Raw genomic sequence first — 18,848 nt, 5'->3', positions numbered from 1 at the left:
TGTTCAGGTTAGGCATGTTTGCGGTTCTAATTAACAGTAATTACTGAAAATATTTCTAATATACAGCTAGAATTTGCTAACTTGACTCTAGCCAGATGTATTTCGCTCCACCTAGCTTCACTCACATCCATCTGGGACCTCGCCATAGGAATTGCCTTTCTTGAAGGCTGGGCCTTATCAAAAATCCTTGCATATGATTGGATAAGCCACTTGTCTGTCATCTTTATCAACGTGCTTTTTCAACCACTCACACCGAAGCCAACCCGTGACGTTGTGAGACTTTTTTTTTTTTTTTTTTTTTTAAATGTGTTTGCGGCTCTAGTGGCACGCGTTTTATTGACAGTGAGCTGACAGCAAGAGGGGGGAAAAGACAGGCGGCAAAGCGTCGTGGGTCAGAGTCTATCCCGGGCCGACCGCGTCAAGGACTAAAGGCCTCCTAATATGGTTTGCGATAACCGCTCCGCCACGGGCACCGGAAAACAAAACTTGCCAAATCCGGTCGGGAGAAGGGCGAAAACATGGTTTCCACCAACAAAAGCCTTCAGAGCCGTTCTCTGATGTTCTTTTAATGAAACAATATTAGGTAAATTGGACAACACGGAAGAAATAGCAGCATCAATGTTAACGCTTGCTTCCTCGATGCGAGCCGCCATTGCTGTCTGAATCAAAACAGTCTCACGGTCGCTTCTCCACTACGTCACATCTATGAAACTCCAGCCCTGCGTCCTGATTGGCTGGACAATAAAATTGGTTGGAGAAATCACTCTCTATGGGAGAGGTCCCAGATAGATGTGAGTGAAGCTAGGCGGTGCGATATCGATCTGGCTAGAGTCAGGTTAAGAATTTGCAGCCTAAAGACAGTAAACATAAGGAGTATGTAATGTTTTGCATTACATCACAAAAAACATGCAAATCCCTTCAACTTCTTTACATTTTGTTATATAATGACCACAAACTTGGGTGTAGTTTATTGGGACTGCTAAAAAACAAACACAAACATGATGCATTGCTGGTAACATCGTTAACAAGTTAAAGTGTGGCATGTGTTTTTACCACCACCTTTTGTGCATGTCTGCACCAGCTTTGCACGACTAGAAACCAAAGTGTTCAGCCATTTTCTCTCTTATCTTGCCTCTTTAGTTGCCAGCCGCATGTTTTCTTCCAGGATTGCCCTCTATTGGTCAACGTCGATCTTCCCATCAACTCTCTCTGATGCAGCCATCACCATGCTTCACTGTAGGGAGGACGTATACAGGGTGTGGCTCCACCACATATGATGTGGCCATATGTGGGCCAAAGAAGTTTAAATTTGCCCCCTCTTATGCACGGTAGCTTTGTCCCCCACATGGTTGGTGCTAAACTGCTATTTGGACCGCTGATGGTTTTCTTTTAACAATAGCTCTTCTGTAAACATCATATTGGGAGAGCACGACTAATTGTTCTATTGACAGATTCTCCAACCTGAGCTGTGGATGTCTGCAACTCATTTGCTGCTTCCCTGACTAATGTTGTCCTTGAGCGGCCTGTTAGTTTACATGGATGATCATGTCTCTGTAGATCTACAGTTCACTTATACTCTCTTTCTGACTCATCTGCTGTGTTCCTTGTTCTTCGTGATGCCGTTTGTTCCCCAACGTTCTCTAGCAAACCTCTCACTGCAAAAACGGATCTGAAAATAAGCAAAATGTTCTTAAACATAGTGTTTTTGTCCTTGATTTAAGCAGATAAATAAGATCATCTGCCAATGAAATGAGTATTTTGACACTTAAATTAGGATGATTAGACATCCTGCACTTGAAATAAGATGATAGAGATGAGTTGTTCCTATTTTAAGTGCAAACATCTTATTCTATTGGCAGATCACCTTATTTACCTGCTCAAATCAAGGACAGATATACTAATTTTCAGAAAAGTTTACTTATTTTTAGCTCCAATTTTGCAGTGAAGAGGTTTGCTTTAATTCCTGCTGAGATTAAATTACAGATTGTCTCCTTTTACGATTTATTGGACTTTAGTTGTATCACATTAGAGGGAGGCTGAAAACAAAGGTACACTCCACTTTTTGAGATCTCTTTTAAAAAACAACAACTTTCACTGTCAGGCACCGCTTTGTGTTGGTCTATCATAAAAAAAAGCTATAAAACATGTTTAAGTTTGTTGAAACGTGAGAAAATGTGAAAAGAGTTCAGAGGATATGACTTTTTAAAGGGCGCCGTAACAAAGAGCTTGTTGTGTTGCATTATTGGGGTTTTAACTTGCATTCCCACTCATACTGCCTTCCCTTTCTGCTCCGTGCGTCTCTGCAGGCCCAGATTGCTCGCTGACCGTTCCTTCGACCGAGTCGTTCTGGATCCTCCCCAGCGTCAAGCCCTTCGGCACCTCCCTCGCCAGGGCTTCCCATAAGGCCGTGGTGCAGGAGAAGGTCATGTGGGCGGTGGGTGGATACACGTTCAACTACAGCTCATTCCAGATGATTCTGAAGTAAGTTACTGTTACCAAGTCGCTTTTATTCTCTCTTACCCGATGGTTATTTTGAATGACGTTGGACAGCTTAAAGTTTCTACATCATGATTTTTAAAAGCTGCTTCTTATGGCGGGATAATTAGCCCGTTTTTTGCCCCGATCTTCCCCTTCTGACTAGCCCCGATCATCGGGATGACTCTTAAGATAATCTTAAGAGATATTCTTCTGATCTGGTCTGCTCAGGTGAGGGATTCCCCGAGTAATGAGAGAAAAACAACGCACACCTCTAAATCATAGTGCAGCAAACGTAGATCCACCCCATTCTCTTTCAAATTTCGTTTCGGTATCTCGTTATGATGTGCTCCCATAGTGAGATACCGCACTCATGTTGTAGAGAACCGGGGTTAATTCCTTAGCCGTAAGTTCGCACTGTCTCCACTCTTGTCTCCACCAACAGCTTTTTTTTTTTACGTTGTTTTCTCTGTGACAAACTGTCGCCATTATTCTTCCTCGTCGTCCATGTTTATTTACTCTGAACTCATGTTTGATGTTGAGAGGATTCACAAGATTTCCCGTCTGACATCCCTATGATGTCTCGTGTGGTGTCTCTCAGGCTTTGAAAATCTGTCGACTATTTTAAAATCTTGTCCTGTGAGCCAGGCTTAAGCCGTCCAAAGTCAACTATATGGAGATGTCACTTCTCTTATGGAGTCACTGTCTGCTCACAAACTAGCCTAGCAACACTTAAACCGCTAGAACGGCTCTAAAGGTCCTGGAGTAAAAACGTATAAGATTTCATCACTGTAACATTTTATCTAGATATGGTATCTTATCGTTCACAGCATGCGCTATGTGAAACCACAAGTTACTCTGCGTTGATTTTTCATGATATAGAACCCTTATAATAAAATTGCAAATTACATTGCAACAGCTGCATCATTGTTTTTTGCAGGTTTCCTTATACATGTGGGGAACTGCTCATTGTGGATGTGTAGCAGAGAGGAGAATTACCACTGTTCTCTGAGTCTGTCTGATTTGCTTTGGCGAAAAGACCATTCCAGACATGCATCTTTTTTTAAATCACTTGTTAGTGGGACATCTGAGAGAATCAGCTGGCCGCTGCCCCACGTATCGAGCACATGTGGTTTTTCTTTTATCATTTCAGAAAGTGCCCAGGCTGCTGTGAACAGCTTGTAGTGTAAGCTAGCACTGAGGAAACTTTTGGTCTCTTAGTGGGTTTGTGTTTCCGTATGAGCCGCTGTTGTCAATCTGCTCAGTCTTTATTCATTACCAGGTGCAATTATTCCTGTTGTTCCTGCTCCATCTTGTGTGAATAACAACAGAGCGTTGTTGCGACCAGGTGTTCCTTTTTATTGCACAAATGATGCAAATTATGCACACTCGTCACTGCTGTAGAGGCTGCAGCTGAACAAAGGATTTCTCTAATTCTATAAAACTAAAGAATTTGTTCACGAAATGGGAGGAAAAAGACTGTATCAAATCTAAATGTAGGATTCTATTTATTTGCCGTCACTCAGGGGTTTAAGTTTCTATTGTCACCATATATATTCACCATAAACAGTCACGTTCAGTTATAGTGAATGTTTTTTAAAAGTTCATTTATTTCAGTAATTCAATTCGTAAAATATTATTTAGTTTAATTACGCACAAACAGATGTTTTGAACCCTTTATTTCTGATAATCATGGGGCTTTTCTGCTTATAGCTAATTACAAATACGAAATTTAAGAGTAGAATATTAAATCAGAACAATAAAAATAGTTTTTATACAGGAATGTGAGCATAATGAAATGTATGCCTAATACCTGCTTCAAGAATGCATATTCTAATGTATTGAATGAGGGTGTGTATATATAAGACATATTACATACATTAAATTGATTGTTTCTCCAGAAAGATGTTAAAACCTTTAGCGTGATCAGTGAATCTAACCAGATCGTTATTGTAAAATATAAAGGGGATTAAAAATGCCACAGGTTTGTGTTTTTATTGTATTGATGCAATAATTTAGAAAGAAAAAAAACCTAACATTAACTATTTGCTTTCATTTCCAACTCAACTCATAATGCATTCAGCGTGTTTTATAAGCATTTTTTTATAAGCAAATGAATAATTTCAAGTTTTATGAGTATTTATGCTATTAAGGCCTCTTATTGTGAATTTAACACAATACAAACTTATCAAACTTATTATACTGACAGTCTTGTCAAGTATAAGCAGATACTGGAGCACATGCTGGTGACAAAAAGCAACAATTATTTTTGATACTGCTAACTTATTACGGTCGAGTCATTATTAGGATAATGTTATAAAAGTGTTGTGTTTTGATTACGACAGGCTAAAGAAGAAATGTAGTGGTTTAAAGTGAACAAGCTTATTTTATAGAATATTCTAGCTTTGGATCTTCTCTAAAGTAACAATAAGAGGCTACCAAGCAGGTATTAGTTGGTTATTTGGTCCGACCAGCTGTTGATTTTCGCTAACTGGGGCTTTAATGTGACTGCCGAGTGTCGCTCCTTTAGTTTGCAGGCCAGCAGTATCTGAACAAATTAAGGAAGACTTCTTTCAGCCAGCTGACCAGCAGTGCACACAGACAGGTGCGGAAGGCGGATCCGTGTTACGCCAGATTCATTCGTTGTAAAAAAACATTTAGCTGTGAAAGAAAATCTCAGGTGATGAGCTTGAAGCTGTGGTCTGTCGTCCAGTGTGACCTAAGCTGTTCATTTACTGTTGACGACTGAAGTAGACCTGCAAGAAATTTCATGTCTGATATGTTCTGGGGAAATCGAGCAAGGGCAAGTATTGCTGCAACCCACCTGCAGTCCTTGTCCTTTCTGTATGATTTGGTAGAGGTGTGCCAAGCTTTATGCTAGACTTCATACAGACACAGAAAACTATTATAATTCCTGTATCTCTGCTGTTTCAGTAAATGTCCTTTTAATTAGGGGTGTCACTGAAAATTATAATGTTTATTCAGGAAAGCAGCCTATAGTCATGCAGTTAATCTTATTGAAGAGCAATCAAGATTAAATTAATCGTATCAATTTGGTAGACAGGAAGGAAATGCATTGCAGCACTGCACAAGGCAAGGCACCTAGTTACCCTGCGACGTACACAGTTATCTTTAAATTGCTCTAAATAAACGATCCGACCACATAGTCAACGCATCCTCACAGGGGAACACCCCGCATGCGTATTTTAGTATGTTTTGTACGTATCCTAAATCAGATTGCATGCTCCACTTCGGGGTTTTTTAGTTGAAATGTGATGTCCCTTCATTTGCAGCTACAACCTGGAGAGTGGCGTTTGGAGCACGGTGCCCGTCAGCGGAGGCCCTGTGCCAAGATACGGACACTCGCTTGCTGCCCACCAGGTACCTACACGCATACGGACACACAGGACATGCTGTGATGCAGCTTTGGCTTCACAGACGCGTTTGTTCCAGAAGCATCTGTCTGCTGATGGCCCTCAATTAAAAAAAAAACACCAACAAAAGCAGTCCAACTGTTAATAAGCAAGAGGGGAAAAAAAGCTCTCGATGATTTTCATTACTAAACAGGAAGCTGTATCTACTATCTGTGGGAATTCACTCATTTCCTGCATCATTGATAAACAGATATTTTAGGGCTGCGCGGCTGCAGGTCTTCTGATTTGTGATCTTTTTGAATATTGTGCGACGATGATACAGGTTGATATTAATCTGCATCCTATTCACTCTTCCCTTCCTTGTCAGATATGCAGTGCTTTCATCTTTCTCTGTTATTGTCTAACATCCTGGGGTTTATCTCCTCTGTTAGCAGCGAGACTCCAGCCAACTTGCTGAACATATTATTGGCATGCAGATGTCTAATACTGAAAACCAGTCAACACACACCATATTAAAATGACTAGGTTGTTTTTTTACATATTCTGCAGCCCTAAAGAAGTCAGTGTGCTGCTTTTGTTTCTTTTGGTAACACATTTTTAATTAATAACACGATTTGGCAGAGTCGACCTGCAGCTTTCTTTTCATGCTTTCTGCCAGCGCCCCAATCAAGCTAATCCCCCCCCCTGCCTTTCAGGATGATATCTACATGTTTGGTGGGAAGCTGGAAGCCAGTTGGGGCAACGTGACGGACGAGCTGTGGGTGTTCAACATACCGAACCGGACGTGGCAGCGCAGGAGCCCCCTCGTCGGCTCGCCGGCCCAAGCTCAGGTTTACGCCGTTGAGGGCCACACGGCCCACTGCGTGCAGCTGAGCAGCGGCGAGACCATCATGCTGGTCATCTTTGGTTACTCCCCCATCTACAGCTACATCAGCAACGTCCAGGAGTACAACCTGAGTGAGTGGCAGCTCATGGGTTAAATAACCCCCAGTCGTCCCGCTTTAAGCTTAATTTGAGCAGAGAAATTATATAGTTTATTATCTCTCCAAAACTCTAACTGATTCAGTCAGCTGACACAATTCATAAAGTTGGGGAACAGTATCAGCATATCATTCCCGTGTAGGCGTTATGACACGTTAGGAGGACATGAAAATGACTATCATAAATCATTTCTAAGAATACTTTATTACCCCGATGTGTGATTAAGTTAGTTGTTTCTGTCTGCAGACGACAAACGTTACCGACCGTCTGACATTAACGGCAAATATGAAAAAACATCAGTTGAAGGAAAAAAATAAAATTTTGCCTTGAGATTTGAACTTTCATGTTGAAGTTTTTTGTTTTTGTTAATACAAGGGATGCACTCCGATATTTATGTTGGATATTCTTATTGCTGTTATTAACCAATATTTACCAATGTGTGTTTGTGTTTCTGTGGCGGTCAAATTTTGTAAGAGTTTGTACCGACTGAAAACTATGCTAACTGAATTAATTTCTGAATGTGGGTTATAGTCCAGGGTCACCAGCATGGTGGCCCTCAAGGACCATATGTGGGGCCCTCTAGTCTGTTCAAACGATACTACAACCCTCCAGTGAGCTGCATCTAATATGTTATTTTATTTAGTTTAGTTCATCCTTTTTAATCATATTTGTATTTATGTAGATTTAAAATGATAAATGCGTTAAAACATGTTTATGTTACATACAGTTAAGGTGAGCTCTGATTCTTCTAGTTCAAAGGGTCAGCACAGGTAGGCCTTCGTATGACACCATTGTACCAATGAAGTAGATCTCAACTTCTAAAAGGTTGGTGACCCGTGGTCTAGAATTACACACTGCTTTCTTTTAAATCTCTGCTTCTTTTAAAATCCCCACAATCCTGGCTGCGATGCGTCATTGTCACATGACCGAACAAAAGCCTCATGACCAACCGCCTGCCCTTCCTCTGCTGAAATACAGGCACAAAGGGCAACTAGATGGAAATAAACATGGGTTACTAATATCAGCCCAGTTTTACTTATGGGGTTGGTACAGATATGTTAAAAATGACTAAAACTGGCAGATACTGCCGTTTATTTGTTTCCATTCTTGTATTGCCTTGCAAACATATTCATAGCCATTAACTTTTTTAACCTTAAATCATGTTAAAACCCCAGATTATATTTTACAGATTTTTTTGTGACGGACCAACATAAAGTTCAGCTCAGCTGTGAAGCAGAAGTAGTTGGATTCACTTTCTTTTTTTTACTGAACTTTTTGCACATGACTAAGTAGCTCAAGCATCTGGGAACATTTCTCAAGTCTTGCCAACTGTTCTCAATTACATTGAGTTCTGTTCTTTGACTAGGCCATTTTCTTCTAACTCTGACTGTACATTGGTTGTTGTCCCTCTGGAAGGGAAAACCTTCAACCAAATCTGAAGTCTTTTTCTGTCTCTAAGCGGGATTTCCCTGTAATTATCTCCATCTGTCTTTTCTCATCAACTCTGATCTGCATCTACACACATGATGATGCTGCCGCTGCACACTTGGAAAACATTTTTGTTTTTTTTGCACATAGGCCAGTAAGTTAGGAGTTTAGTTTTGCTACAACTTTCTGCACCACCACCTATGGCATCTATGGACTTTCTTACACCACCATCTATGGCATACAAAACAATTGTATGCCATAGATATTTATTCATAAAAGATTTTAAAATCTGTGTGTTTTCCTTCCCCTTCACAGTAATTTGATGATACTTTCTGTTTGCGTTTTACATGAAATCCCACACTGCAAAAATAGAACTAAAAATAAGTAACATTTTCTTGAAATTAATGTATTTGACCTTGATTTGAGCAGGTAAATAAGATTATTTGTCAATGGAATGAGTATTTTTACCCCTAAAACAAGATAATTAGATATACTGCACTTAAAATAAGATGATGGAGATGAATTGTTCCTATTTTAAGTGCAAAAATCTTATTCCATTGGCAAATAGTCTTATTTACCTGCTCAAATCAAGGGCAAATACATTAATTTCAAGAAAATTGTACTTATTTTTAGTTCTATTTTTGCAGTGCAATAACTGTAGATTGTAGTTTTAAGGGGAGAAGATTTGGAAAGGTTCAACATCTAATAATACTGCAACTGAAAAGCATATCCTATAAGAAGCGTCATTAATATCATTTAGTATTGGCTGATTAATTTAATAAAAATCTGCCCAATGTTGACTGGGACTTTAGAGTAAGTTTTAATTAAGATGAAAATCTTCTTAAATCCAGTTGATGTGTGGGAGGAAACTTGAATCAGCTGCAAGAGGTTTCTCCTCTTATTTCAAGCTTTTCCTCATGTGTTTTATTTTCAGGATCCAAGGTGTGGGTGGTACCTGAGACGAAAGGGGCCGTTCCCCAGGGAGGTTACGGCCATAGCAGCACATACGACAGCTCCAGCAGCAGCATCTACGTCCACGGAGGCTATAAAGCTCTCCCAGCCGGCAAGTACGGCCTTGTGGACGACCTCTACCGCTACGACGTGAACACGAGGACATGGTAAATCATCCTAGCTGCGTTCGCCATCCATTATCCTTTACAGATGTTGTGTCACACAGCTGTCCCCGACACACGCCTGTCACGCCCGTTTCACAGGTTCATTCTGAGAGAAAGCGGCTTTCCGCGGTACCTGCACTCGGCGGTGCTCCTCAGCGGCACTCTGCTCGTCTTCGGCGGCAACACGCATAACGACACGTCACTCAGCAACGGGGCCAAGTGTTTCTCCGCTGACTTCCTCGCATACGACATCGGTACGTCTCGCGTTGGAACATGTAGCAAGTTAAGAAAAAAAAAAAAAGATTATTTTATGAAGGGGATGCTTTTCTTCACTTTGTGTATGAGAACCCTCTACATTGGCTGTTACTTTAGTATTAAAGAATGAGACATTTTGGGTTTAACACAAAAACAAATTGCTTTTGTCTGTTGGAAATTAACAAAGAAAGCCACTGTTGTATTCCTCAGCCTGTGATGAGTGGACACTCCTACCCAAACCGGACCTGCACAGGGACGTCAACCGTTTCGGCCACTCGGCTGTCGTCAGCAATGGGTAGGTCTTTAAATCCGATACGGTTGATACAAGGTTCTAATATAGAATGGAAAAGTCTTTTATTCAGTCTGTCTCTTTGTCAAGCCGTCCATTTATCTGTCCATACTTCTGCTTATCTGTCTATGGCTCTGTCTAAACACAAATCCATCCATCCACGTGTCCATCCACCTGTTCCTTCATCTGTCCATCCATCTGCCAATGCGTCATTCCCGCTCTTCATCCGGCCATTTCTTCTTTTTATTTGAACCCAGATCATCATAGAAATATCAGCAGTAAATTCAAAGAGGACCGTTTTAATTTACTTGTTGGGTTTAGGAAGTCTTGAGTCTAGAACAGACATGAGAGATCTGTTGAACAGCCTAAACAAAGTTTAACCAGAAAGCACGCTTTGAACCAATGAAAGTCTAAATTAGTATTATTTAAAGTAAGATGAAATCTGATTTTAAAATGTTTTTTTTTTTATAAATCTGTCTTGGCCTTGGCTTTGTTGAATGGGTTCACTGCAAAAAATTAACTAAAAGTAAGTAAAGTGTTCTTGAAATGAGCGTATTTGTCCTTGATTGAGCAGGTAAATTTAAATGAACTGCCAACGGAATAAGATTCTTGCACTTAAATTAGAAATAACTCATCTCCATCATCTTATTTCAAGTGCAGTTTATCTAAATATCTTATTTTAGGGGTCAAAATACTAATTCCACTGGCAGATAATCTTATTTACTTGCTCAAATTAAGGACATTTTACTTACTTTTAGTTCCCTTTCTTGCAGTGTTTAAGGTAGTCAGCTCGGTTTGCGATCAAATTAAGTGCTTCTTTTTTTTTTTGTCAGGTCTATGTACGTGTTCGGGGGCTTCTCCAGTGTGTTGCTGAATGACGTGCTCGTATATCGACCTCCCAGCTGCCAGGCCTTCCTGGCAGAGGAGGGCTGTGTAAATGCCGGGCCAGGGGTCCGCTGCGTCTGGAGCAGGGGGCGCTGTGTCCCCTGGGAGCCCAGCATGGCTAATGGCAGCTCCACTCCCGTAACTTTCTGCTCCTCTAAAACAGGTAAGACGGAACAACTATCTGCACCTTGTTTTGCAGGATTTATATTTTCACATTTTTAAGCGTCAGCCAGACTAAAGTACTAATTAGGCAAGGCAAGGCAAGGCAAATTTATTTATATAGCACAATTCAGTACAAGACAATACAAAGTGCTTTACATGATTAAGATATACCAAAATAATAAAATGTAGATAGAAAATAGAATAAAAGCAAGTAGGGATAGAATGTAGTAACAAAAAAGAACATTAAAAACAGTAAAACTGTTTAACTAGAACAGTCAAAGGCAATTTTAAACAGATGTGTTTTTAATCTTGTTTTAAAAAAAACTCAGGCTTTCCGCACTTTTACAGTTTTCTGGAAGTTTGTTCCAGATAAACGGAGCATAGGAACTAAATGCTGCTTCTCCTTGTTTAGTTCTGGTTCTAGGTATGTGGAGCAGGCTGGAGCCAGAAGACCTTAGTGGTCTGGAGGGTTGATACACTGATAACAAGTCTGTAATGTATTTAGGTGCTAAGCCATTTAAGGATTTATAGACTAACAGAAGGATTTTAAAGTCTATTCTCTGAGATACAGGGAGCCAGTGTAATGACTTTAGAACTGGGGTTATGTGCTCTACTTTCTTAGTCTTAGTGAGGACGCGGGCAGCAGCGTTCTGGATCAGCTGCAGCTGTCTGACCCACTTTTTAGGCAGACCTGCGAAAACACCGTTGCAGTGATCAATTCTACTAAATATAAACGCATGGATTAGTTTTTCCAGATCCTGCTGAGACATTAGTCCTTTAATCCTAGAAATGTTCTTCAGGTGATAGAAAGCTGACCTTGTAATTGTCTTTAGATGCTTTTGAAGGTTCAGGTCTGAGTCCATCACTACTCCCAGATTTCGGGCCTGATTGGTGGTTTTTAGCTGAAACGACTGAAGCTGTGTGCTAATTAGTAAGTGTTGTTGTTGTTGTTGTTTTTTTTTTAAGCCACAGTGGACGACTGGTGCTATAGGTTCTCAGATTGCGGCAGCTGCACAGCAAACACTAAAGGCTGCCAGTGGTGCGACGACAAGAAGTGCATCTCTGCCTCCAGCAACTGCACCTCTGTAAGTGTATCAACAGGGGGCAGCAGAGCTCTTTTAATCTAGTTTATTGAACCGTACGCAAAATGTCTTTTTCCAAGAGATGATCTAAGCTGAGCCTGGTAGTTGTGAATATTTATTGCTGTTTACCAAGCCTGTCCAGTTTGCTGCATGTTAGCACAAGCTGGACGGAGCTCGTGAACGGGTTCATTTCACCAAACAGATGCAGCCTTCCTCATTTTATCTGGAAATTACAGCCACTCTTGTCGTCACCCTTTACCCTCCCTCTGCCCTGCTTCCAGGGCGTGAAGAACTTCACTGAGTGCCCGGTGCACATCGAGCAGGTGTGCAGCAAGCTCGCCAACTGCAAGAGCTGCTCCCTGAATCTCAACTGTCAGTGGGAGCAGAATCACTCGCAGTGCCACTCTCTGCCTGGTAAGCCCGTCAGGGGGAGCATGAAAAAGACTAATGCATGCACGGGATGTTGATCCAATGCTTTTTTTTTTTTCTTCCAAATTTGAGTCAAGGTCGTTGGCCTTATCCGAAATTACAAATAGATCGGATGACTTTCACTGCTGAGGGCGTTATTTAGGCAGATACTCCCAGAATTTACCCCGTCAGGGTTTGGATCACATCGCCACATTAAATAAAGATATCTGTGGATTATATGTTGCAAACACAACAGGAGATGTGTTTTTTTTTTTTCTTTTTTTTCTCCCCTGGGTTTTTGTAAACGTGTTTTTCTATCTGTCATCCTGATGTTGTTTATCAGCCTTGCCAGCGCATTTAGTTTACCTCTCAGCTACTTCCTCCCACCCGGCCGCGCCGTTGACGTCGATCCGCGACAGAATCTGCAGAAATGGCGCTGTCACTTTATCCGTAATTTTCAGCTCATGAAGAGTTGTCGCCTGAGGGGGATTTCAGTGGGGGCTGCAAATAATATCTGTTTAACGTCTGTGTGTGTGTGTGTGCGCGAGTGTTGATTTGTCATGCATGAAGGGAACTTGGCGATCACACACACAAACAAAACCTATCTAAGACCAATAGATGCAAATTAGAAAATTAAATACTAAGCACAGGCTTAACTTTTTTTTTTTTTAAAACCTCACTGACTAAATCAAGTTTTTCTGCAACCATACGTATAACTCTGACTGTTGTGAAACATCAGTTTATTAGTGTATTTCTTTGTTCCAGCACAACAGTGCAGCGAGGGCTGGAGTCAGGTGGGCGACGCCTGTCTGAGGATCAACTCCAGCCGTGAGAGCTACGACAACGCCCAGCACTACTGCAAGAACCTCAACGGGAACATTGCTTCTCTCACCAACTCCAAGCAAGTGGACTTTGTACTTGAGGAGCTTAAAAAGCTTCAGGAGCTAGAGAAGGTAAAAATTCACGGTTTGCATCCTAATGGGCATCATCGTCATAATTAGTTTGGACTTTTAATGATGTGTTTGAATTGGTTGTCATTATACAACATAAAAAACAAGAATTGGGTGCATAAATGTAATTTATTCTGGGGAGTCTCTAACAAACACAGGGTAAAAAATATTCACGGTGCCACTAAACATCCATTAGCAAGTTGGAACTCGACCTCAGGCTTTCATAGTAATCAACAATCTTCTTTTTCCTCACAACCTTTCAAGCTTAGACCACAAATGTTCAATAGGGTCCTAGTCAGGGCAATTCCAGGCAAGGCAAGGCAAATTTATTTATATAGCACAATTTAGTACAGAGACAATGCAAAGTGCTTTACGTGATTAAAATATAGGAATAAAAGCAAGTAGGGATATAATGTAGAAACAAAAAAAGAACATTAAAAACAGTAAAACAGTTTAACTGGAACATTCAAAGGCAATTTTAAACAAATGTGTTTTTAATCTCGATTTAAAGGAACTCAGGCTTCACGCACTTTTACAGTTTTCTGGAAGTTTGTTCCAGATAAGGGGAGCATAGGAACTAAATGCTGCTTCTCCGTGTTTAGTTCTGGTTCTAGGTATGCAGAGTAGGCTGGAGCCAGAAGACCTGAGTGGTCTGGAGGGTTGATGCACTGATAACAAGTCTGTGATGTATTTAGGTGCTAAGCCATTCAGGGATTTATAGACTAACAGAAGTATTTTAAAGTCTATTCTCTGAGATACAGGGAGCCAGTGTAAGGACTTTAGAACTGGGGTGATGTGCTCTACTTTCTAAATCTTAGTGAGGACGCGGGCAGCAGCGTTCTGGATCAGCTGCAGCTGTCTGATCCACTTTTTAGGGAATCCTGTGAAAACACCGTTGCAGTGATTAATTCTACTAAATATAAACGCATGGATTAGTTTTTCCAGATCCTTCTGAGTCATTAGTCCTTTAATCCTTTAGTCCTTTAATTCCAGTTGCTGACTGTTAGCCTGCAAGGTTTGTAGGCTAGCTGGTGTTTTGAGGAAGGTTTTGGTGGTAGTCCTGTCATTACTCTGCCTACATGTTGTAATGCACCAGTGCCACAGGCAGCAGAGCAGATAATCAGCATGATACTGCCACCACCATGCCTGACAGCCGGCAGTGTTGGGTTTAAAAGCTTCACCTTGACCTCTTCAAACATACCTCTTTCAGTCATGGCTGGGAAGCTCCACTTTGACTTCTATAACCAGTTTTTTTTTTTTCAATAGACATTTACCTTGCTTGTGTTAGCATTTGCTAATTAAACTTGCTGGTTTATATTTTGGAGCACAAGTTTCTTAATTGGCACCCTCGCTGCACATGTTTTTATTTTTATTACAAGTTTATTCCACCCACTTCATGCACTGTGTATTCGGCACTAGGTTTGACTCACCTTGACTCCTCTGAACATGCTGATTACGCCATCGTAATCAGTCTCTCCCTCAAAGCACTGTAGTGGCTGCATCATGCTAGGTGTCTATGTGGACACAGACATTTTTAAATGATCAATCTTACCCTGCTAAAAGCCATTCGAATGGATTCTTTTTTCTTTTTTTTTATTCCCAAAATGAAAGACGTTCACATCTATGGTGAAGGTTCAGTGCCCTGCAAAAGCGTTAACCCACTTGGCTTTTTACCTATTTTACTATATTCCTATCTGTAGTTTGAATATTTTGAATCTAAATTGATAAGCTGGTGAAGTGAAATCAGAAAAATATAAATAAAACAAGAGTAAAGAGGAAATAGGCGGTCAGTACAAGCGCAATTGCCCTAGAAGCTGTAAAACCACTAAGCAAGAGGCGTCTCACCATGAAGACTAAGGCGCTCTCTTTGAGTTTGGAGAGACGTGGTCTTCTCTCCAAATGTATCGAGGAAGGTGCTCTGGTCAGATGAGACCTCAATTATATGTTTTAAAACATTTGCTGACCCTTTCCACTGACCCTTACCGCAACAATTTCTTCCTGCAGCTGCAGAAGAAGAAGCCCGTCTGATGGTTTGGTCATGCATGCTGCACTCATGAGGATATCATTTTCTGTCTGTCTGCTTACTTCCAAACTTTGTTTGTTCTGAGCAGAACCTTGATGTGCGGTTCCACATTATTTTTCCATTACATTTAAAGCCGAATCCCGGAGTTAAATAAGTAATCATATCTGTGAAATTACGTTTAGCAGACATTTAATGGCATCTTTGCTTCCCAGGTGGAAACGGAGTAATTATTCCTATTATTTTTATCACAGCGTGACTGAACAGCATTTGGGATGTTTTTTGTTTAAATAGCCGCTAACTTCATCTCCGTCTCCACAGCGACTGTCTCCCTGGGTGGGCTTGAGAAAGATCAACGTGTCGTACTGGGGCTGGGAGGACATGTCTCCCTTCACCAATAGCAGCTTGCGCTGGCTGCCCGGAGAGCCCAGCGACTCTGGTTTCTGTGCCTACTTGGAGGAGCCTCAGGTTTCGGGCCTACGGGCCAATCCGTGCACTGCAACCGCTCACGGCCTCATCTGTGAAAAAGCCACCGGTTGGTTGACAAACACCAGAAATCGTCAGAAACCATGCAGCTACATGCATAGACATAATATAAGAGTAGACGTGTCATTTGGCGTCCGTCATCTTAAATGTGGCAAATCTGCAGTTACTTAGTCACTTAAACAGTATCAGAGGCACTTTAATCTCTGAATATACTTTGTATTCGTAGTATTTTATTGTAATATTACAAGTTTATTTCCGTATCCCTTTAGCTTCATTCTCCTGAATTTATTCTCCTAAAGAATAAAAGTATTTAAAATAATCTAACCTGGCCCTATTACTCCAGGAGTGAAATAATTCTGCAAACTGTGATTATTCTGGAAATGTTCCCCCTTAATTCTCATAATATGATGTTTTTATCATAACATTGTCACTTTTGTGTTTGTTTATTTATTTTTACTTTATTGACTTTTTTCCTCATATTATTAATTTTACCTCTTTAATACTCACCCAAAAAGTCTGGTTCTAAAGGTTCACATGTGACACGGTTTTATGAAATAATGGAGACCACAATGTTTAGATTTAACAAATTGATCCTTATATTCATAACACATACACACACACAAATATCTATCTATCTATCTATCTATCTATCTATCTATCTATCTATCTATCTATCTATCTATCTATCTATCTATCTATCTATCTATCTATCTATCTATCTATCTATCTATCTATCTATCTATCTATCTATCTATCTATCTATCTATCTATCTATCTATCTATCTATCTATCTATCTATCTATCTGTGTGTATTTATTGCAGCACAGGAATGAGGCATCTTCTCTGAACCATGTTCACAATAACAGAACTCAACTTTTTTCTGCCACATACAATATTGCGGTGACGTTGACGTGCGAACCTGCGCCCTATGACGCGTCTACGTATATATGTCTGTGGCTGCATGCGTATTTACCCTGAACAACTTCCCTTAAGGCCCTGCTGCTTTGTGATTTTACAGGAAACCCCAACCAGAGTAGCCGCACGTCCTGCAAGAAGCCCTGCTCGCTGCACACGACCTGTGCCAACTGCACCAGCCAGGCCATGGAGTGCATGTGGTGCGGCAGCACGCAGCGGTGCGTGGACTCCAACGCATACGTCATCTCCTTCCCCTATGGCCAGTGTTTGGAGTGGCAGACGGCAGACTGCGTGGGTAAGTGTCTCCTGGTGCCTTTTAATCTAGGCGAGTCATCTTGGAAGTCTTAGAGTCTGACATTAAGGCGACGGACAATAAGTTCTCCCAGATTGGCTTCTGTAATCGGTCGATATTCATCACGGAGAGAAAAGGGGGTTACGGCGAAGAAAACAGCCTAAAGTGGAAGGTGTTTGATTCACGGGGAAAATCGCATTAGTTTCCTGTGATTGACTTTGGAAGCTGTTTTGCTTCTTAATGGCCAATTTCTTTTGCATATAAACTCACACCCTACTGCTGCTGCTGCCCCTGCTGACTGCGCTTCAGATGGACTCTTCACCGTCAGACGCTTTTAAGTAATCCTGTATCAAGAAATGGTGACTGGAGTCGAATGGGAAGTAGGCAGAAGAGGACTTTTTAAAGGGTGGTGAATGTTGTTTGTGGGTTTTTTTCTGGTTATATACATGTGTTTTGTTCAGTAGGGCAGAGAATAGAAAACAATTGCGAAAAGGTAAAAGGTTTCTGGTGAAAAGAAACATTAGTTGTTTTTTTTTTGATGAGTGATGAAAAATTGACTGATCGAAGGAGACCTTTGGGGCTTGGTTGTCCTTGGGGACCAGAAGGACTGCATTAAGCAAAAACTTTAATACTGAATGGAGAGACACCTTCAGATGGACTTGAGGAAGTTCTGGAAAACTGATGGGCATCTCAGAAGGGGGAAACGGGGCCTTCCCTGAACTGTGTCTGCTTTGGGAGGGTTACTGCAGACCCCCGACTGAGGAAATCATTGTAAAGCGGAAGGAGCAGAGTGAGGATCTCCTCAATCCGGTCACCGTGTGTGAAGGAGGCAGAGCATGAAGACCTGAGGGAAAATGCCAATCCATTACTGTGGCAGCTGTCCCAGAGCTAGGTAAAAAGCTCCCAGGTGCCAGGAATGGATGAGATTTGGCCTTAGCTTCTAAGGGCTCCAGACATTACGAGGCTTTCATGGTTGACATGCCTCTTCAGTGTCCCACGGAGGACTGGGACAACACCGTTGGAAAGGCAGACCAGGCTGGTGGTCTGGGTTTATTTTTTGAAAGGGGACCAGAGAGAGTGTTCCAACACTTCTCAGCCTCCATGGCGAAGCTTACGCTGCGGTAAGCTTTCCATTTGGCTCCCAGGATCCTGGCTGTGGAGCAGTGGACCAGATCTTTAACCTCGCTGAATTGCTAAGGGAGTCATGGGAGTATGCTTCTCATGTGTTTTATGGATCTGGAGAAGGCCTATATGACCGTGTAACTCAAGGTATTTTGTGGGGTAAGGGCTATCCAATCCGTGTATGCCCACACCGAAGACATTCTTGATACAAAGGGGGGAGAGCAGGAACCAAAACTCTTTGTTTTTACAGGCCTGCAGCTCCCACAGAGAACTATTTTTTTTATCTTCTTTTTCTGATGCACAATATATTGACTACTTTCAGGATGGAAGGATAATTTACCCAGTTTAACTAAGGCTATGTTCACACTGCAGGGTAATGTGACCCCTATCCATCCTTTTCAGGGCAGTGTGAACGACCCAATTCCGATCTTTCACTTACCAAAAAAATCCGATTTGGGCCACTTCCATACAGTATGTGCTACTAATTCGGATACGTATCGGATTTTTTCCCAATCGTCCGCTGTCTGAACGCTCATGTCACATTTTATCCACTTTTCACGTCACTCTCCTGTCTACCACACACATTCGCAGCAGTTAGCGCTCCATAGA

At 41.3% G+C, this 18,848-nt stretch overlaps 1 protein-coding gene across 2 annotated transcripts in view; it reads left to right on the top strand.

The window, feature by feature from the left end:
• LOC118564337 (attractin-like protein 1) overlaps window positions 1-18,848 on the top strand; it is a 62,593-nt gene that overhangs the window by 16,481 nt on the left and 27,264 nt on the right. The window contains exons 6-17 of one of the 2 annotated variants that reach the window (XM_036141822.1): window positions 2,307-2,481; window positions 5,769-5,856; window positions 6,545-6,806; window positions 9,193-9,376; window positions 9,473-9,627; window positions 9,839-9,923; window positions 10,751-10,965; window positions 11,937-12,049; window positions 12,328-12,460; window positions 13,220-13,407; window positions 15,746-15,959; window positions 16,929-17,120. In XM_036141822.1, coding sequence (XP_035997715.1) covers window positions 2,307-2,481; window positions 5,769-5,856; window positions 6,545-6,806; window positions 9,193-9,376; window positions 9,473-9,627; window positions 9,839-9,923; window positions 10,751-10,965; window positions 11,937-12,049; window positions 12,328-12,460; window positions 13,220-13,407; window positions 15,746-15,959; window positions 16,929-17,120 — 2,004 coding nt within the window. Of the gene's footprint in view, window positions 1-2,306; window positions 2,482-5,768; window positions 5,857-6,544; window positions 6,807-9,192; window positions 9,377-9,472; window positions 9,628-9,838; window positions 9,924-10,750; window positions 10,966-11,930; window positions 12,050-12,327; window positions 12,461-13,219; window positions 13,408-15,745; window positions 15,960-16,928; window positions 17,121-18,848 lie in introns of both variants that reach the window. The other variant, XM_036141821.1, reaches the window with a different exon arrangement.

Source organism: Fundulus heteroclitus, chromosome 10, assembly GCF_011125445.2.
Source record: "Fundulus heteroclitus isolate FHET01 chromosome 10, MU-UCD_Fhet_4.1, whole genome shotgun sequence".
Classification (NCBI taxonomy): domain Eukaryota; kingdom Metazoa; phylum Chordata; class Actinopteri; order Cyprinodontiformes; family Fundulidae; genus Fundulus; species Fundulus heteroclitus.
This window is presented reverse-complemented; position numbering and strand designations above follow the sequence as displayed.